At 41.3% G+C, this 22,206-nt stretch overlaps 2 protein-coding genes across 2 annotated transcripts; both read right to left on the bottom strand.

The window, feature by feature from the left end:
• Nucleotides 1-11,214: 11,214 nt before the first annotated feature.
• LOC128497740 (acrosin-like) lies at nucleotides 11,215-13,004 on the bottom strand. Its single transcript, XM_053467903.1, has 5 exons — nucleotides 12,935-13,004; nucleotides 12,421-12,619; nucleotides 12,058-12,323; nucleotides 11,757-11,902; nucleotides 11,215-11,591 (listed from the first exon to the last, which is right to left on the bottom strand). Exons 1-5 carry the CDS (start codon nucleotides 13,002-13,004, stop codon nucleotides 11,328-11,330), a joined length of 945 nt encoding a protein of 314 aa, XP_053323878.1. The 3' UTR covers nucleotides 11,215-11,327.
• Nucleotides 13,005-20,306: 7,302 nt separating this feature from the next.
• LOC128497739 (acrosin-like) lies at nucleotides 20,307-21,982 on the bottom strand. The gene is made up of 5 exons (XM_053467902.1): nucleotides 21,913-21,982; nucleotides 21,396-21,594; nucleotides 21,033-21,298; nucleotides 20,731-20,876; nucleotides 20,307-20,570 (listed from the first exon to the last, which is right to left on the bottom strand). The coding sequence occupies exons 1-5, from the start codon at nucleotides 21,980-21,982 to the stop codon at nucleotides 20,307-20,309; spliced, it is 945 nt and encodes a 314-aa protein (XP_053323877.1).
• Between the last annotated feature and the right edge of the window lie 224 nt (nucleotides 21,983-22,206).

Raw genomic sequence — 22,206 nt, 5'->3', positions numbered from 1 at the left:
AACACCAAAGGAACAGGCAAATTTCTTGGTAAATTTTTTAATGGTAATTGTGCTGAATACAGCAATTTGACCGGTCCCCCCACACAGAATCAAGTATATTCTCTGGGAGACATCTATTGGCTATGTGGAGATATGAAATTGCGCACCAGATTAGAAGGTAGTTGGACTGGTGAATGCGCACTGGCCAAAGTTATAATGCCGTTATTTATAATGTCGGAAGAGCCAGAAGCTGTTGAGGCCCAGTCTACCCTGTTCCGTAAAAAACGCAGTGTCTAAAAAGCCCCCGAAGGAAGTTTCGACCCCCATGTGTATATAGATGCAATAGGAGTTCCTAGGGGGGTCCCAGATGAGTATAAAGCCCGAGATCAAGTAGCCGCTGGTTTCGAATCCATTTTTCCCATTGTTACAATAAATAAAAATGTTGACTGGATTAACTATATCTATTATAATCAGCAGAGATTTGTCAACTATACCCGAGATGCACTCCAAGGACTTTCGGATCAATTGGAGGCTGCAACCCAGATGACTTTTCAGAATCGTATGGTATTAGATATGATTCTGGCAGAAAGAGGCGGGGTCTGTCGAATAATTAGAGAAACTTGTTGTACTTTCATCCCAGATAATACAGGCCCCGACGGAAAAGTGACCATGGCTATTAAAAAGTTAAATTCTCTAGGAGACGAATTAAAGCGCAACTCCGGAATCGATCATCCATGGGCCGAATGGTTTGGCTGGCTCAAAGGATGGAAACAAGCTCTGGTCCAGCTGGGAATAATTTTACTGATTATTGTGATTATTGTTGCTTTTATGCTATTCTGTGTAGTCCCTTGTCTTCAACGCCTATGCGATAAAATGTTTGCAGTAGGCGAGACTATCCCGTTAATGCTTATGTACGATGACACGATGCCAAGCTTTGCATCTTCTTATGAAACACCATCTAGTTCGATAGTTCCCCCTGACAGTAATCCCCGCCCCGTATAGGGACATATAGATCCGAGGGACATGTCCAAGACCTGAAACCGGGATTTTATCCAATAGGGATAATTTGTCGCCACTGCAGGTGAAGAGGATGCGGGATCATGTCCGGTAGGATCTGTCAGGATTAGGGACAGTCGGCCATCGTATATTCAAGGGGGGACTGTTATGGAACCATTATATATATCAGCAAGAAACGCTTATTGCTTTAATGAATATAAGCTGGCCTCGACCAATAAAGGGTTACACCTCACGCAGATACGTGAGAGACGCAAGTAGCAGTGTATTCAGTTATCTATATTTTACTAACCGCAAGCGCCATTCTGGCTATATCTTGTTGCAGGAAAGTATCTAATATTTGTTTCTAACGGTTTTCTGCCTTTCTGCCTATTTCCGCATAGTTTCAGGATTAACCAATTAATAAGCTTTACGTAACCTGACGTCCCTTTTTGACGTCCCTATATAATCTATAATATAAACAAAATAAAGCAGAGTGATTTTGGACCTGACCCAGAGTGTGTCGTGTGTCTTATTTTTCTCTCCGTGCACGTACATTTATATTCACATAATTTGGAGCAGTTCAACAATTGAAGAAAGGCTTTATTGGAAAGCATCCAAAACAATGGTTGATAGCAGAATAAAGCAAGCAACTTGAGGAATCCTTAACCCACAGGTTGTTTGTGGGTTTGCAAATGCAAGTTGGAACTTAGTTCCCACTCACAAATTTTACTTTTTCAGGGACAGAAAATATCCCGAGATTATCTTTATGTTGCCAGTAGTATGGACATCAAATCATAAAGCAATTGTTGAGGCCTCAAATCTCTCTGCATGTTTCATCCCCTGATGTTCCTCTTGTCTGGGAGCACGGGATGTTTGCTAGGTACATATGTATTTCAGTGTTTTAAACAATGTGTATAGAAGCAGCAGTAAATACCGTATTGGCTCGAATATAGGCCGCACTTTTTTCCCCCACTTTAAGTTTTTAAAGTGGGGGTGCGGCCTATATTCGGGGTCTAGCGCCCGACGCCCGGGACATGCAGTCCCGGGCGCCGGGCAGGCAGCGGGGTTAAGATACAGATCCCCCGCAGCGGTGCAGGGGACCTGCATCCTACTCCCCGATACGCTCAGACAGCCTCCCCTGCCAGCACTTCCCACGGGGGGGGGGTGCCGGCACGGGAGGTTATCTAAGCGTTTTACCTCTGCCCACCCCCGACTTACCGGAGCAGACTCCCGGGTGTCTTGCGGGGCCGGCGGGAGACATCTACGCAATACGCGTATGCAACTTCCGGTACCGGAAGTTGCATACGCGTATTGCATAGATGTCCCTCGCCGGCCCCGCAAGACACCCGGGAGTCTGCTCCGGTAAGTCGAGGAGGGGGGGCAGAGGAGGACAGCGGCAGCGGATCGCGGGGAGGGAGGACAGCGGCAGCGGATCGCGGGGAGGGAGGACAGCGGCAGCGGATCGCGGGGAGGGAGGACAGCGGCAGCGGATCGCGGGGAGGGAGGACAGCGGCAGCGGATCGCGGGGAGGGAGGACAGCGGCAGCGGATCGCGGGGAGGGAGGACAGCGGCAGCGTATCGCGGGGAGGGAGGACAGCGGCAGCGGATCTCGGGGAGGGAGGACAGTGGCAGCATGTTTTTTTTGGTGCTTTTTTAAAGAAAAAAAACTTTTTCTTTAAAAAAGCACCAAACTTTTAGGGTGCGGCCTATATACGGGGGCGGCCTATATCCGAGCCAATACGGTAGATCAATAAATTAAATTGTGCCAATGGAGTACATTACTCAATTATACAAACAGCTAGTGATGGGTTACAAAGTCACTTAAAAATTTAGGTAAATCCCCTAAAGCCAAAAGGGTCCCTCTGATTATTTGAAATGTTGTTAAATATTGCCTATGGGATATACTAAAGCATAGAGTTAAACTTGGACACTTTTGCCCAGCTTTTAAGATGGTCCTTACTGTAACAACCAGAGCAGAAATGTCCTTCCCGGGGAGCAGGGGAACCACTGATATTAGCAAATGTGGCGACCTTGTAATGAAATGTTATGTTACCCCATGGTTAAAACACGGCTGCAGTTGAAAGGAGCGGCTAAAATAATCCATTGTGAATGTAAGGGATGAGGTGTAAAGGGGTGATGTGAGTGAGTATGTATGTATGCATTTATTTTAATGTGTATGTGTAAGTGTGTTAGCATACGTGTGTGTTAGCATTATTATGTAAGTGTGTGTTATAGTGTGTGTGTTGAATGAGTATGTATGTGGTGTATATTAGTATGTATTATTGAGAGAAAGTGTGTGTGAAATATGTGCCATAGGGAGTGATAATGTTAGGGTATAAAAATGATGATGGGGAGGAATGATGATGATGATGGTGGGAAGCATGGGTATGGTGGTTGGGGGATAATGATTGTAGTGCGGAATGGGAATGAATTATGATGCAGGTGGGTATACTGATAGTCAGGGGCAGCTCTACACTTACATATAGCTACAAGCATACACACAAACCCACTCTAACACCTTTCACATGCATATATACACATGGCCTCTGTAACACCATAAGCTTATCACACCCACTATACACTTATACATGCATATGCACATACCAACCCACTTTAACAACATACACTTATACACACATACAGAAACAGCCGCTTCCTTTTGCCTTCACGTGAAATTAAGGGCAATATGGCAGCGCTTGCAGTGACGTCCTTTCCACTAATTGCATGATCGGGAGAGGACGTCACCACAGCTCTGCCATTTTGACGGACAAGATAGGGAGAAGATATAAGATGAAGAAGATGTGGAAGTAGTCGGCAGAAGCAGAAGTGGTCGACACAGCAGGCAGGGATCCAGTCAGAGAGCGTGAACGAGAATGACAGTGTGAGACTGTGAGAGAGCGTGAGTGAATGTAGACCCACAAATTTCAGACGAAAATTCTGAGCTTTTTGCTTGTGTATGTACAAAGCCAAATGCACAAATCTATTATCTATTTGAAAGTGATGTCTGTGTTTTAAAGAACTTTGTTTTCAGCAGTTTATTTAAATAAACTTGAAGTGGTTAATTTTATACTATACTGATGGATTCCCAATTGATCCCAACCCCTTACCTGATATCAAAGGCCACAGTGATATTAGTGATAATGTGTTCTTCAAATATACTTACAAAATGCATGATTTGTTAAATTTCAAACTCAACGGAATACATTAGGACATATGATTTATAAGTAAGGCCTCATACATGTAATTCTGAGTTAAAGAAACCTTTTTCAGACATTTTATAAAAGCCCAGTATTTATGGTGCAGGCATACATATGTTTTACTTGGTATCGTCAACCGTATTTTCTGCCAGAGTGATTTCCAACAGCACAGCAGTTTTACGTTTGTTCAGTAACATTAATGTAGGACACTTACACTAAGGAAAATTATTAGCCTTTTTATTTTCCGTGCAAAGTTAAGTTCACCAAAGAGACTTATTATGTCCTAGGTTTAATTACAGTGTATATTCAAAAGCCAAAATGTTCTCTTAAAATTGTATTGGTATATATTTTTATTGTTACATTATTTGATGCGCTTCATTTTTTTCCCTAAAATTCACCAGCTGTATTGTTTTTCTTGTCTTTTTCTTGATTTTATATAAAATCATGTATTTTCAGCTGCATCTATTTTCTATTCTGTCACAACAGGGACGCATCCATATACCCTGATTAACGAAACTGTATTTTTGTTATCTTCAAAAATAATAATGTACTGATATTTTTCCTTATGGTTGTCATATGTAAAGTTCATTGATGTTGATGATGTGCCCTTACAAAAATATTTTCACTGTGATCTTTATTCATCTAAAACATTTACTGTTTTTGATGAATTCAATTTTTGAATTGTTCTGCCCTTGTAAATGTGCTCTGTTTCTATTTTGTTTTCTGTTGAAACGTACAGCCTGTTTCATTTGCAATTGTTTCAGACATATTTCACTTGACTTACGTGTTCTGTGTCATTGCCAGATTCAAACTTGCATTAATAATTCTCTAATTCTCTATTAATAACAATAGAATTAAACAAATTCTCAATTTGTATGCCCTTTAATGAATCAAGTCATTTGTCTTAATGAAAGGGCTTGATTAATTCCTACACAAAAACACAAATTCAGTACCTATAGATTACTGAAAACCTATTCTTCTATTATATGGAATATATTATATATTATATACTGTATATTATATGGAACAACAGAGATTTGATTGCCTATTTTAGATACTTTGTTTTTCGCTAGTATTGAATCCAGTCGGAAATACTTCTAAACATAATTCTTAGTGAAAAAAAATAGATATGTTATCATTTCATCTAGTTTTAGATTACAAAATATATTTGTTGGACTAGTTTTGGATAATATTGTGGAGATGTCCTGTAAGAGTGCAGTAAATGACTTTGTGACAAATGTAATGTTGGAGTCTCTTACCGCAGATGATGGAGTCCAAGAGTAGGAAAGATAGCCGCACACATGCAAACAGAGACATTGTTCCCAGTAGTTGGTGATAGGAACAACAGCGGTGACAGTGAATGGGTGCACAAGGACAATAATTACAAAAAGCGTACAAGAGGATGAGGCAAAAGACGTAGTCAAAAAGAAAGCAGAGGCGGCTAAGGTTCTTGGTCAAGGAAACAGATGGGAGGTCAACCCACAAAGGAACTACAACTGCTTCCATTGTACAGTAACTTGTGTATGTGTGATTTACAGACCCCCTGGACAAGTAGATGAGTTAGATAATCTACTAATTGAGAAAATAGTTAAAATACATTGAAGGTGAAGTTATAATCATGGGTGAGTTTAATCTTCCTGCTCTGAACTGGAAAACCAGGGTAGCTGGTTGTGCCAGGAGTACAGATATTCTAAACTACTGGGATTATCTTTAAAACAAGTAGTTGAGGCGCCAACTCGTAAGGAGGCCATATTAGATTTAGTGCTCACAAATGGAGAATTGTTAACAGATATTACTGTATGTAAAAGTTTAGGATCTAGTGCTCATCAGTCTGTGTGGTTTAATATACTAACAGTGGCTTAGTCATGACACACAAAAATGTTTTAGATTAAAAAAAATTTGAATCTGTGTAAAGGAGTCATTATTAGGCTGGATCGATTTAAATGGAGTCCAGGAGAAAATGAATTATTTAAAAGTTCAATTATTAAAGGCAACAGAAATTTTTATTAGGCTTGTCAGTAAGAGCAAAAAAGAAAGTAAACAACAAAAAGTTAGCAGTTAGCAATTATAAAAAAAATAATCCAGAGTGAGAAAGATAGACAGATCCAGACGATTAGACGGAAAGAGCCAAAGCAAATTATAAGAACTTAAAACACACACAGAAGGGAAAATAGTTAGTAAGAATATATTTTTAAATGCATTAATGAGAAAAACCAGAGGATTAGTTAGATTAAAAAAGAATGAAGGGATGTAGAAGTGGATGCAAATTTGGCTGATTGTCTCAATGAATTTTGTTGTTTTTTTACAGATGAAAATGTAGGAAAGGGACCTCAGATAAGAAAAAGCATTAATGAGTCATTTTAATCATTTAAGTTTATTGTGGAGGAGGAGCTACTCCCATCAAGACAAATACGTTGATGGGGCCTGATGGGAAAGACCCAAAGTTATTAAATTGGAACGATTGGAAATTAGCAAATGTTGTGCCCATTCACAAGAAAGGTAGTAAGGAGTCGGGCAACTAAAGGTCATTAAGTATTTTATCAATAGTGGGAAAATGAATAGAAACTATGTTAAAGGACAGGATTGTTGAACATCTAAAAATGCATGGGTTTCAAGATCAGAAATAACATGGGTTTACTTCAGGAAGATTATGCCAAAATAATCTGATTGATTCTTTGATTGGATGACTAAAGTGATGATCAATGATCATTAATTAAAATCAATGATAAAGTAATGATAAAGATGGTGCAGTAGACATTACATATCTAGATTACAATAAGGCTTTCAACAATGTCCCACATAGAAGACTGTAATCTTTGAGTTTGAATCCCAATAGACAGTGGCTGAGTGACAGACAACAGAGGGTTGTAGTCAATGGCGTATATTCAGAGCAAGGTCTTGTTACCAGTGGGCAGTGGCGTCGCTACAGGGGGGCAAGGGGGGCAATTGCTGTTAGCAATCACACTCCTATCATGCCAAGTCAGCCAGTACATGCTGAAACCTAGCTAGCTGCCCCCCTTGTGTATTGATGCTGCCAGCAGTATGGGGTCTGCACATCACTTACAGCCACCCTGTACCAGCATGTACTGGCTGACTTGGCATGATAGGAGTGTGATTGCTAACAGCAATCACAGTCCCATCATGCCTAGGTTCCAGCATTTACTGGTTGGATGTGTAAGTGCTGGAACCTAGGCATGATGGGACTTTGATTGCTGTTAGCAATCACACTCCTATCATGCCAAGTCAGCCAGTACAAGCTGAAACCTAGCTAGCTGCCCCCTTGTGTATTGATGCTGCCAGCAGTATGGGGTCTGCACATCATATACAGCCACCCTGTACCAGCCTGAAGTGGCTGACCTGGCATGATAGGAGTGTGATTGCTAACAGCAATCACAGCAATCACAGTCCCATCTTGCCTAGGTACCAGCATTTACTGGTATGATAGGAGTGTGATTGCTGTGTGGGCAGTGTGGATGCAACCTGTGATCTATGCCTGTAATTTAGGGGGTTTTAAATATACCTTTTAATGACGTGTTTTTTTATGTGAATTCCAGTTGATCTATACCTGCAAAGCTGGGTTTTTGCGTTATTCTGTAGAGCCATATCTATATATTTCCATACATTATTTATGTATACCTGCAAATACAGTGTTTGTATGTCTTATTCAGTTGATTAATACCTGCAATGCTGTTTCCATGTATTTATTTGATCTATACCTGCAATGCTACGTTTCATATACTATTGTATACCTGCAAATACAGGATTTGTATGTCTGATTCTGTTTATTTGAAATATACCTGAGATCACAAGTGAATATCAGTTGATCTATACAGAAATATTAACTGGGGCTAATATTAATATATATATGGGCAGCAGGGGCATCAATACACAAGGGGCAAAAACACTAAGGGGGGTCTAAACGACAATGCAGTGTGAAAAATCCATCCTGATGTAGACGTCTGTGACATAGATTGTGTCCTGCTGTTTGTGTGTTTTTGGTTATCAGTGTAGCAGAGCCTGTCCTCGGGTGTGTGTGTGTGTGTATAGGTGTTGGTGTGGCAGAGCCTGTCCTGGTGTGTGTTTGGGTGTTGGTGTGGCAGAGCCTGTCCTGGTGTGTGTGTTCAGTTGTCAGTGTGGCAGAGCCTGTCCTAGGGTGTGTGTTTGGGTGTCAGTGTGTCAGAGCCTGTCCTGGTGTGTGTGTGTTTGGATGTGGGTGTGGCAGAGCCTGTCCTGATGTGTGTGGGTGTCTGTGTGGCAGAGCCTGTCCTGGTGTGTGTGTGTGTGTGTGTTTGGTTGTCGGTGTGGCAGAGCCTGTCCTGATGTGTGTGTCTGGGTGTTGGTGTGACAGAGCCTGTGTTGGTGTGTGTTTTTGGTCATCTGTTTCCTGGCACTTAACTTACAGTAGGAATTATTTAATTTATATTTATCCAGAGATAGAATGCCCTCCTGAAGTTGCAGTGACTTCAGGGGACAAAACGTTCAAGGCCCTGAAATCATTTAGTGGAAAAGTTATTTATTGTGTTATAATATTTATTTCAAGGATTAGTCGCACTCAATTGTGGCTTCAGGCTTCCCATGTTGAATGATCAAGTATTATTTTAGCCCAATAACAAAAGTATAATTCCATAGCACATTACTTTTGGAAATTATGAATGCCCCCCTAGTTTGACTGTGGTATCTTGTGTGCCCCCCCCTATATATTGTTTCTAGAGTCGCCACTGATGAGAAAGGATGAAATAACGAACGTCTGTAGTCCCGGGAGATGGAAAGCTGTGAGGATGTGTATATCGATGGGGACGGAGATAGATCACAATGGATCATTCACAACATCTTGTCTTGATTAGGACTCGGACGGCATTGGATTAGTGGGGGGGGTGAGGATATTTATTGGGAAACATGGAGCATTTGCATTTCGTATTTGTAATTTGCCTTATGGAGTCAAGAAAGAATCCCCCCCATCCCAAGTGGGAGGACTTGGGCCTGTTTTCAAACTAAATAAAAAAAACTGTGTAATAACCCAAAAATGAATTCACTGCTTCTCTAGAATATTTAATTTTGAATTGGAATATTAATTTGCTTTTGTTATACAAATAGTGATCATGAAATGCAATTAAAGGAAAACATTCAAACCAAAATGTTTGATTTATAATAAGAAAAATACGCTCTGTGAATTCTATTTACCCATACTAAAAATGTAGCATAGAACGTGGATCATGTGGATTAATTGTGTGAAGGAATGCATTAATGTGGGAATGAATTGTGTATGAGTACATTAATCAATATGTGTAAATGATTTGTGTGAATGAGAGCATTAATGATTGTGTTAATGAAAAAAGTGAATGATTGGCTAACGGTATGAGTATTTGTGTGTATCTTAGATGTTATACGTTAGTTAGGGAAAGGCAAAGATCGCACAAGCAGGGTATTTGAGCCTTGGGGACCAAAATGGCACAGGCAAGGTGTTTATTGGACAAAGATGGCACAGGGCATGCTGTTTGGGGGCAAAGATGGCTCACGCTGGTTTGTTTGGAGACAAAAATGGCTCAGGCTGGGCTGTTTGGGGACAAAGATGGTCTATGTGTGTGATATGGGTGCTGGTCAGGTTCTATGTGGGCAATGTGGACTCCAGGGGATGCTTTGGGGTGTGCAACCTATGATCTCTGCCTTTAATTTAGATGGTTTTATCTAGACTTGTGCATTTGTATTTGGGAGAACTTTTCGCGTTTTCAGTTTTTCAAACCAAATAAACTAATATGGTGGCGGGGAAACCTACAAGAAGACGAAGAAGCAGCTGTCATTCATTGGCTGATGTTGGAGGAGGCCCTTGCCAGTGACCAATAGAGTCATTTGTACAGACCTGTAACACCTGAGTCCCAATCTTGGCCTGGGGTGGTTCCAGGAGTTGATCCGTAAGTTTCAGCGTCGAGAGTTAAAGGTCCCTATGTGTGACTCTTTATTGGTTGATGCCAGAGGAGGCCCCTACCAGCGACCAGTAGAGTCACTCTTACGAACCTTTAACTCCAGGAGCCTCCCTGGGCCATGTTTCAGCTTCAGGAGTTAAAGGACTCTATTGGTCACTGGCACTGAGCTCATCTGGCACCCACCTATGAATGACTGCTGCTCTTCATTGGTTGATGCCAGGGAAGGCCCCTGCTGATGACCAAATTGGTTTCCAATTGATCTATACCTGCAAAACTGGGTTTATGTGTTATTCTATTGTTATATATATCTAATATACTATGTATAGCTGCATATACAGGGTTTGTAAGTCTAAGTCAGTTGATCCAGGCTTGCGGTGTTTCCAGGGGTTTGCATATAAAAGTATATAAGTATTGAGAATTATGGAAAATGCCTTTCAACTTGTATTATCCAAAGGAATAATGTTACAGAGGACAGAGGGATCATCGTCTCTGCTTCTGATCACTGGCTGTGGCTTCAATCATAGCTGTTTTCTGTTAAAAACTCATTGAAGTCAATAAGAGGATGGTTTAGATTCCAGACGAGTCGTTAGTTATTTTCTACTTTCTTCGTACGTCTCTCTTTACTTCTAGTAATGCTGCTAAAAAGTTTAATAATGTCAAGTTCTTGATCCTGTGGATTGTTAGTCTCCAGTTATTTTTGTTATCCACTAATATCATTTAAATGCTATTTAATAGATTTTGCCCATTAACATAACATGAAATGGATCAGAAATCCAGCACAGACGGGGTTAATGTTTTAAATTACTTTTGTAGCTGAAAACAGCTGATTTTTAATGGAATATCTTAGGCGTACAGAAGCCCTTTATCACTCCCATCACTCCTGTGTTCCAATGGCCCTTTATCACTCCCATCACTCCTGTGTTCCAATGGCCCTTTATCACTCCCACCACTCCGGGGTTCCAATGGCACGCTGTGTTCATTGACCCGAGTTTAAGTTTAAAAGGCTGATTGATGGTTAGAAAACCCTTTTGCAATTATGTTACAGCCAGAAATGTCCTCAGTGACCCCAAACTTTAGCCGTACAAGAAAAGGACTCGTCTTACCGATGCATTTCTATTTATTGGTTTATTAATCTAGTCAATCAAGTCTACAAGTTGCTGACATGTAATAATTCTCTCCTGTAAGGAGACGGCTCAGATGCGATGGAATCTTCTATTTCTGGAGCTCTCGGGAATCACGGGGTTTTCATGCCAGCTTTGCTGATTTTCTCAGCTAACTTTGGCCAGATCTTCTTCATGGCCTTCATTTCCAGAGGTTTGGATGCAGGTTTCTGGTCCTTGAAGATTTGTCCAACGATCCACTCGAGGTAGAACTGAGTGGAGGTGTAAACTCCAGGTTTCTGCTTTCGGGCGCAGCCGGAGCCCCAGCTGGTTACGCCGACCGCCATGTAGAACTTGGCTTTTTGTCTTTTGCACATCAGAGGTCCTCCGCTGTCCCCCTGCGCGATTCCAAGTAAAGAAAGCGTTCCTTTATACAGACTGTCAGTAATGACCATTATCCCAGCTGTTCCTCGACACCGTTTTACAAAACAAGCAGTGTCCAGGATGCTGAAAACATTAACAATGTATCATCACTGAGTAAAAAGGGCCACGAATCGGCTTACCTGGCAACTATCGATGCCTCCCTGTTCATACCCCGCGCACAGATTGTAGCCTCGCACACGTCCGTTATACCAGGTCGGGCGGTTGCAGCGCTCCGTGGAGATCAGATTCACCGGAGCTTCCTGGAGAACGTCCGCCGATTCCTCCGCTGGAGAGAAAAAGATTTATCAAATGTATCGCTGGCCTCAGAAAACCCAAAGACAGGACCCCCCGCCCCGTCCCACCCCATGCTCCTTCCCCCACACTCACAATAGGGCCACTAGACATGTATATGTGAATATCTATAGCTAAAGCTGTGCTTACCTCCTTCTCTGACGACACCCCAGCCTGCGACGTAGCAGTCGTCCATTTTGCTTAGAATCGCTTGTTTGGCGGGGAGACAAGCCGGCTGAATATACTCATTAAACACGATGGGTTTGTTTAATCTGAGTAAGGCGATGTCGTTGCTCTGGGATTTCGGGTTGTACTTCTCGTGTACAATCAGCTCCTTGATGGTTCTGATCTGAGTCTTTCCCCCGATGTTGGATAGTCGGTTGGCGCCAAAGACGAGTCTCCAGGAATAATATTCACTGAATAAACCAAAGCACATTCTGTTAGCGATCCATTCGCTCCATTATTATATGACGGATAGTAAGGGGTCTCCCGTAAAACCATTAAGTTACTTACTTGCCAACATCCTTAAAACAATGGGCGGCTGTCAGAACCCACAAAGGATTCAGGAGGACGCCTCCGCATAGATGATCATTCTGCTTGTCGCTGAAGCCCTGGATACTAACTAACCAGGGCCAGGTACCGGGCTCCGCATCCTTCCCCCCGACCACGCGGGAGCCACGGAAATCCTCCGCTAGGGGTCTGTTTCCACAGACTGAAACACAAAGAAAAAGACATTTAAGAGACGGGAGCTTTCTGGTTTAAAGTAAAATAACTAAAAAGGATGTATAAGTTATTGTAAATGCATACATTATACACGTTAAAGAATAATGTAAGGGTTAAACTATGTGACAGTTATAGACAGGAATCTGTGGTACAAATGGGGGCAGTTGGGATAAACAGTTAATGATAACAGAATAAGGTTTTAAACTATAAAACATCCATAAATTGTAATGTTAATGGTAATGCTCTCGGACGTTTTCCTTAACTCTTTTGATGCCAGATTCTCGGTAATAACAGATAAACTCACCTCCATATCCAGAGCTTGGAGATATAGTGAAAATAATCCAAATAATGAAACCGATGAGAAACAGCTTCATGCTCAGTCCTGGGCACTAAAACGCTGTTTACTTCTGCAGCAGAACGTACAGAATGTGTAAAGCTTTATGCGCTATGACAGCATCAAGGCAGCATCGCCTATGAGGTCACATCGAGGAAACTCAGCCGTTCTCAGACATTAAGAATCAATGCAAGAGAAAATACGTTATAAATTAAATGATAAAATTAAAAATAAATTATAAAACGAGGGATCATTTATGGAGAACAAACATGCTGACAAAGCCTGTAAAAAGGTGATTAAAATGACAAAATTGGAAAATGAGAAACTGGTTTCTATAGAGAATATTTTTTAAAGTATTTAAATGGAAAAAAAAGCTAAACACAGAAAATGTTGTTTCTTTGTTATCTGAAATGGGAAATTTGGTTCGTGAGAACAGATAGAAAGCAGATATTTTAAATATATTTTTTACACAGAGGAAGGGCCGATGGCCGAGCCCCTGCTGGCTGATTTTATGGAACGGTTTCCACAAACACGGGATTGGCTGAGACGGGAAAATGTGCAACTTAACACCGTTGAGGTAGACAAGGCCAGGGCCGGATAATATAAAACCCCCAAAGAATATAATTAGAAGTCAGCGTGGTTTAGAGAAAGACGAGTCTCATCAAACCAACCGAACGTTCTATGAAATGATTCCTGATCTCCCATGTTGTATTGAGAATCACGTTTTACGGAGAGATAATAAAGTAACGTTGATGTTGATGTTGCTTCTCAGCAGGAGGTTTTACACAGAGTGGGGGACTGGGCAGGCACGTGGGGGTGGGGCGGGCAGGCAAGGGGGAGATGAAGCTCAATACGGACAAATGTAAAGTTATGCATTATTGGAAAAAAATTATAAAAATGCAACATATACTTAATTAGAATATGAACCCGTTACAAGGAGAGTTTTTATTAGGTTTTATTACATTTATTTTATATCATAATTATTTTTTATTTACAGGTAACGAGGACGGCCCCGGGTACCAAGTTTGAGTCTCATTATGCAAATTTAGATATGAATGATTGGGAAAATGAAAACATCTGGAAAAACAACAGATTGGGCCCAAACGTTAGATCGATGATATTTTATGTATTTGGAGTGGAGATTTAGACTTCCTTAACCCCTTAAGGACAATGGGCGGTTCCTAAACCCATTGAAAACAATGCATTTTGAGCCTGTACATGTACGGGCTTTGTCATTAAGGGGTTAATAATTTCACTTCTTATTAAAATCCCAATGAGTATATTTTAGTCTTCCCTCCTGTTATAGATGATCACACGGTAGGTAACAGTCGGTATTTTAAATAGAGATTATTTAGCCATGGATAAAATAAAAAATTGTGACGATAATTGTTTAAATATCAAGTTTATGACACATTATATTTCTGAAGTTGTTATTATTAAAGAAGACCTTAACAATATATTGGCGTATATTATTACAAGATTAATTCTTGAAAAATATATTGCCGGATAGACCCCGGAGTTAGGAATCTTAAAAGTACCGGTAACAATGAAATAACAAGTATAAAAAAATGAACTAAAGATAATGATTTCTTGAAATGTTTTTATTGTAGCAAACTGAACAAAAATAAGTAACAAGAGTCCTAAAAAAGATGGGGAGTTTTTCTAATACGGTTATGGGTGAAAATGTTAAAATAAAATGAACAATATTATTTATGTTTTAGAATGTGGGTGCCATGAGCAGTATTTTGGACAAACTACCAGTAGATATAATGTGTAAATACGCTGTATATATGGGGCTCCTGGAGAAATTCCCATGCAGGTCTTCTAAAGTGCTGGACGATGATCATACAAAGCGCAGCAGCCAACAAATACAAATAATAAATAAAATAAAGTCTTTCAAACGTTTGATGACTAAAATCCGCAAAGTTCTCCGTTATCCTCAACACATTTCTCCTAAATCTCACGGTCGATGTCTTTATGGGGCTCCATTCTTATACCCAATAATCGGCGGAATTTCTGTATAATCCATCAGTGGCTTTGAGTGTTTCCGCGCATGCGCAGTAAATGGAGATACGGAGTCCTCATATGTCCATAAAACGGAGTCCATATACATTCCCGATAGCCAGCATCGTGCATCGTATCGTCGCCACGTCTAGAGGCGTTACGAGCCGTTTTGGAGCTCGTTGATGTAGTGAAGTCGGAGGGACTGTGTTTAGGAGGAAACATTTCAATAACTGAACGGAAGAAGTAGCCAAAAACGGGCAGTAATGGTAATGGTTGTGACTGATGAGTCCAACAACGTGTGGGGGGTCTTTCCATACAAGGGACAAGCACTAGATATATAAGTGAGCTGACGTCATTTTAGCTTCAGTAGCGGCAGTTACAGACAGATGGGAGTTGGAGTGTGAGGCGGTGACAGTTAGCAGAGGCTGAGATTGATGCTCGTTACTCATATAGAATACTGCATGTTAATGAAAAGTTTATTTTAGTGCAGAAAATGTGCTGTTGTGGGGGGATTGGAGACGTAGTGATTACTGTAGTGATTACAGGGACGGGAGCCAACATTTTTCCCTCTTTTCCTGAGTGGAGTTTAGTTGATTGGCACAGTTGGTCATTTATATCAAACCTGTCATTTGTGGACGCGTTTATTTTTATTATTTTTTATCATATCATCTATTACCCTACATTGATAAATAAATATAAGGAGACAGAAATGTGAAATGCTGGAACGCGAGCTGCATGCACAGTGTGCGCGAGCAACCAGAGGGAGAGCTGACGGAGCGATGAGAAGTAAGTGGGGACGGGAGTGGGGTATATGTATGGATGTGTGATCATAGATGTGTACTTGTGTACCTGTAAGCATGGGAGTGTATATGTGTGTGTGAGCATGGATGTCTAATTCTGTATGTGTGTGTGAGCATGAATGTGTATTTGTGTGTATTAGCATGGATGTGTAGTTGTGTCTGTGAGCATGTATGTGCACGCTGGGTGAGATGGAGTGTGTGTTAGTGAATATGAGTAAGTGTGTGTAATTTGTGTAAGTGTGTTTACATATGTTGTATGTTGGAAGGGGGGGGGATGAAAGCACAGACCAGTTGTTAACATTGGGGGCCCAGGGGAAGTTTGTGCACCAGGACCCCGTGGTTGATAGTTATGCCCCTGGGTTGATCATGAGATCATTCTTCCTGATGAAGCTGGAAATTGGTTGAGGATAAAGAAGAACTTTCCGGATTTTACTCATCACACTTTTGAAAGACTTTATTTTATTTATTATTTGTATTTATTGGCTGCTGCGCTTTGTATGATCATCATTTAGCACTTTAGAAGAATTGTGTGGGAATTCCTCCAGGAGCCCCCCGTATGAGGTGTATTTGCACATTATCTTTATGTACAATATCTTCTGTAAGTGCCGTCTATATCTATAAGTGGATATACAGTATTGGCCTGAAGGAGACATAAATGCACGGCCAGCATGACTGGGCTGGCTGTAAATTATCCAATGCACCTTTTCGGTGAGTTAGCCCAATGGCGACCCTCTGTTGGGGGGGTTATGATAATGTTTGCTGTAACCCCTCTCAAGGGTTATTTATTTCTACCCAGAGAGGATCTCCCTCACTTTTGGAAAATTATACGGAGCGAAGTTCCCACCCTCCCTTGTTTTGTTATGTTCGTGGTGTGGCATGGGGTCTTTCGGGGTCTGGCGTCAGTGCTAGAGTTGGCCATCTGAGGCATGGCAGCTGGGGGGGGCATTACCCGGACGGCTGCATGCAGGACTTCCCATGGGATGGGCCTGGGGAGTTCGTATCGGTTTCTCTGTCGTGCAGAGAGGATGCCGGTGTATCGTGTATGCCTGCGCCAGCATTCCTAGGGGGTCCCGTCCTAGTAAGCTAGCGAGTTTGTTTATTATGCGCTTAATGATGATGTTATTAGCTGAGGCTAATTGCGGGTTATGAATATCTGTTTATATGCTTGATGTTTATACGTTTATGAATTTCGCAGGTGTTTAATAAAATCTGTGACCATTTTCAAAATCCAGCAGGTCTCTTGTCTTTATTGGGTGATTGATGATCGTCATGTCATGTGACATTGGCATGTTTCATGTTTTTAGATTTAGTGGAAGTAAAGAATAAGCTTTTATTGAGATGAAGCTTCCTTGATCAGTTTTCTTGTGAATGCATCTCATACACTTCACTTATTTACCAAATTAGATTGAACATTCTACACTATTATTATTATTATTATTTATAGCAATAGGTTTTATTAAAAAAATGATTAATATAAATATCTATGACATCGAGTACATGATTAAATGGAATGAATTTAAATATGACGTACAGTATAAGGTGTTTGTGAACCCATTGGTCAAGATACTGATGTAAAATAAAAAGTTTATATAGTTTAGAGGGTTAATTATTGTGATGTCGACACTATATTCGTTTATAGGTAGTTTGAACAATGATTTTGTCACGTTTATTTTCTCCTTTTAGTATTCCAAATAATGACTGATTATTATAGTTCCAAAATGTGAAGATCTGGGCTATGTGTAAAAGATGATGCCGATCGAGTAATTGGTCTCCGTATATATGAGAAAGGATGAAATAACGAACGTCCGTAGTCTCGGGAGATGGAAAGCTGTGAGGATGTGTATATCGATGGGGACGGAGATAGATCACAATGGATCATTCACAACATCTTGTCTTGATTAGGAGTCGGACGGCATTGGATTAGTGGGGGGAGGGGGGAGTGAGGATATTTATTGGGAAACATGGAGCATTTGCATTTCGTATTTGTAATTTGCCTTATGGAGTCAAGAAAGAATCCCCCCCCATCCCAAGTGGGGGGACTTGGGCCTGTTTTCAAAATTAAATTTAAAAAACTGTGTAATAACCCAAAAATGAATTCACTGCTTCTCTAGAATATTTAATTTTGAATTGGAATATTAATTTGCTTTTGTTATACAAATAGTGATCATGAAATGCAATTAAAGGAAAACATTCAAACCAAAATGTTTGATTTATAATAAGAAAAATACGCTCTGTTTGTGAATTCTATTTACCCATACTAAAAATATAGCATGGAACGTGGATCGTGTGGATTAATTGTGTGAATGAATGCATTAATGTGCGAATGAATTGTGTATGAATACATTAATCAATGTGTGTAAAGGATTTGTGTGAATGAGTGAGATAATTAATGATTGTGTTAATGAATAAAGTGAATGAGTGGCTAACGGTATGAGTATTTATGTGTATCATAGCTGTTATACGTTAGTTGGGGAAAGGCCAAGACGGCACAAGCAGGGTATTTGAGCCTTGGGGACCAAGATGGCACAGGCAAGGTGTTTATTGGACAAAGATGGCACAGGGCATGCTGTTTGGGGGCAAAGATGGCTCACGTTGGTTTGTTTGGAGGCAAATATGGCTCAGGCTGGGCTGTTTGGGGACAAAGATGGTCTATGTGTGTGATATGGGTGCTGGTCAGGTTCTATGTGGGCAATGTGGACTCCAGGGGATGCTTTGGGGTATGCAACCTATGATCTCTGCCTATAATTTAGATGGTTTTATCTAGACTTTTGCATTTGTATTTGGGAGAACATTTCGCGTTTTCAGTTTTTCAAACCAAATAAACTAATATGGCGGTGGGGAAACCTACAAGAAGACGAAGAAGCAGCTGTCATTCATTGGTTGATGTTGGAGGAGGCCCTTGCCAGTGACCAATAGAGTCATGTGTACAGACCTGTAACACCTGAGTCCCAATCTTGGCCTGGGGTGGTTCCAGGAGTTGATCCATAAGTTTCAGCGTCGAGAGTTAAAGGTCCCTATGTGCGACTCTTTATTGGTTGATGCCAGAGGAGGCCCCTACCAGCGACCAGTAGAGTCACTCTTACGGACCTTTAACTCCAGGAGCCTCCCTGGGCCATGTTTCAGCTTCAGGAGTTAAAGGACTCTATTGGTCACTGGCACTGAGCTCATCTGGCACCCACCTATGAAGGACTGCTGCTCTTCATTGGTTGATGCCAGGGAAGGCCCCTGCTGACGATCAAATTGGTTTCCAATTGATCTATACCTGCAAAACTGGGTTTATGTGTTATTCTATTGTTATATAAATCTAATATACTATGTATACCTGCATATACAGGGTTTGTAAGTCTAAGTCAGTTGATCCAGGCTTGCGGTGTTTCCAGGGGTTTGCATATAAAAGTATTTAAGTATTGAGAATTATGGAAAATGCCTTTTAACTTGTATTATCCAAAGGAATAATGTTACAGAGGACAGAGGGATCATCGTCTCTGCTTCTGATCACTGGCTGTGGCTTCAATCATAGCTGTTTTTCTGTTGAAAACTCATTGAAGTCAATAAGAGGACGGTTTAGATTCCAGAAAAGAAAGTTTAATAATGTCAAGTTCTTGATCCTGTGGATTGTTAGGCCGATGGAGGGACTGGAAGAGCGGGCAGCAGATGAAGGGCAATGAGAAAAAAACCTAAAGAAGATTAAGGAAAGAATCGAACCCCTCTATAAATACCCCTCCATGGATGAGACTTCAGACACTGTTAGACCCACATGTTCTAATGACGACATTGTACGCATCATTCAATAGGAAGTGTAGTAGACTTTAAATCAGAATAAATTGAAAGCAGAGCGAATTTCTGCTCAACATTACTACCAGAACAGCAGAAAGAGGGGAATTTAGGGGCACTTTGAAAATTCATTGGGTTAATGTTTTAAGCTACTTTTGTAGCTGGAAGTGGCTGATTTTTAATGGAATCTCTTCATAAGCGTACAGTGGCCCTTTATCACTCCCATGACTCCTGTGTTCCAATGGCCCTTTATCACTCCCATCACTCCTGTGTTCCAATGGCCCATTATCACTCCCATCACTCCTGTGTTCCAATGGCCATTTATCACTCCCATCACTCCTGTGTTCCAATGGCCCTTTATCACTCCCATCACTCCTGTGTTCCAATGGCCCTTTATCACTCCCATCACTCCTGGGTTCCAATGGCCCTTTATCACTCCCATCACTCCTGGGTTCCAATGGCCCTTTATCACTCCCATCACTCCTGTGTTCCAATGGCACGTTGTGTTCGCTGACCCAAGTTTAAGTTTAAAAGGCGAATTGATGGTTAGAAACCCTTTTGCAATTCTCTTACAGCCAGAAATGTCCTCAGTGACCCCAAACTTTCGACGTACAAGAAAAGGACTCGTCTTACTGATGCATTTCTATTTATTGGTTTATTAATCTAGTCAATCAAGTCTACAAGTTGCTGACATGTAATAATTCTCTCCTGTAAGGAGACGGCTCAGATGCGATGGAATCTTCTATTTCTGGAGCTCTCGGGAATCACGGGGTTTTCATGCCAGCTTTGCTGATTTTCTCAGCTAACTTTGGCCAGATCTTCTCCATGGCCTTCATTTCCAGAGGTTTGGATGCAGGTTTCTGGTTCTTGAAGATTTTTCCAACGATCCACTCGAGGTAGAACTGAGTGGAGGTGTAAACTCCAGGTTTCTGCTTTCGGGCGCAGCCGGAGCCCCAGCTGGTTACGCCGACCGCCATGTAGAACTTGGCTTTTTGTCTTTTGCACATCAGAGGTCCTCCGCTGTCCCCCTGCGTGAAGTAAAGAAAGCGTTCCTTTATACAGACTGTCAGTAATGACCATTATCCCAGCTGTTCCTCGGCACAGTTTTACAAAACAAGCAGTGTCCAGGATGCTGAAAACATTAACAATGTATCATCACTGAGTAAAAAGGGCCACGAATCGGCTTACCTGGCAACTATCGATACCTCCCTGTTCATACCCCGCGCACAGATTGTAGCCTCGCACACGTCCGTTATACCAGGTCGGGCGGTTGCAGCGCTCCGTGGGGATCAGATTCACAGGAGCTTCCTGGAGAACGTCCGCCGATTCCTCCGCTGGAGAGAAAAAGATTTATCAAATGTATCGCTGGCCTCAGAAAACCCAAAGACAGGACCCCCCTGCCCCGTACCACCCCATGCTCCTTCCCCCACACTCACAATAGGGCCACTAGACATGTATATGTGAATATCTATAGCTAAAGCGGTGCTTACCTCCTTCTTTGACGACACCCCAGCCTGCGACGTAGCAGTCGTCCATTTTGCTTAGAATCGCTTGTTTGGCGGGGAGACAAGCCGGCTGAATATACTCATTAAACGCGATGGGTTTGTTTAATCTGAGTAAGGCGATGTCGTTGCTCTGGGATTTCGGGTTGTACTTCTCGTGTACAATCAGCTCCTTGATGGTTCTGATCTGAGTCTTTCCCCCGATGTTGGATAGCCGGTTGGCGCCAAACACGAGTCTCCAGGAATAATATTCACTGAATAAACCAAAGCACATTCTGTTAGCGATCCATTCGCTCCATTATTATATGACGGATAGTAAGGGGTCTGCAGTAAAACCATTAAGTTACTTACTTGCCAACATCCTTAAAACAATGGGCGGCTGTCAGAACCCACAAAGGATTCAGGAGGACGCCTCCGCATAGATGATCATACTGCTTGTCGCTGAAGTCCTGGATACTAACTAACCAGGGCCAGGTACCGGGCTCCGCATCCTTCCCCCCGACCACGCGGGAGCCACGGAAATCCTCCGCTAGGGGTCTGTTTCCACAGACTGCAACACAAAGAAAAAGACATTTAAGAGACGAGAGCTTTCTGGTTTAAAGTAAAATAACTAAAAAGAATGTATAAGTTATTGTAATGCATACATTATATACGTTAAAGAATAATGTAAGGGTTAAACTATGTGACAGTTATAGACAGGAATCTGTGGTACAAATGGGGGCAGTTGGGATAAACAGTTAATGATAACAGAATAAGGTTTTAAACTATAAAACATCCGTAAATTGTAATGTTAATGGTAAAGATCTGGGACGGATATTTTCCTTAACTCTTTTGATGCCAAATTGTCTGTAATAACAGATAAACTCACCTCCATATCCAGAGCTCGGAGATATAGTGAAAATAATCCAAATAATGAACCCGATGAGAAACAGCTTCATGCTCAGTCCTGGGCACTAAAACGCTGTTTACTTCTGCAGCAGAACGTACAGAATGTGTAAAGCTTTATGCGCTATGACAGCATCAAGGCAGCATCGCCTATGAGGTCACATCGAGGAAACTCAGCCGTTCTCAGACGTTAAGAATCAATGCAAGAAAAATATATTATAAATAAAATTATTAAATGAAATTAAAAATAAATTATAAAACGAGGGATCATTTATGG

This window comes from Spea bombifrons, chromosome 5 (assembly GCF_027358695.1).
Source record: "Spea bombifrons isolate aSpeBom1 chromosome 5, aSpeBom1.2.pri, whole genome shotgun sequence".
NCBI classification, from domain to species: domain Eukaryota; kingdom Metazoa; phylum Chordata; class Amphibia; order Anura; family Pelobatidae; genus Spea; species Spea bombifrons.
This window is presented reverse-complemented; position numbering and strand designations above follow the sequence as displayed.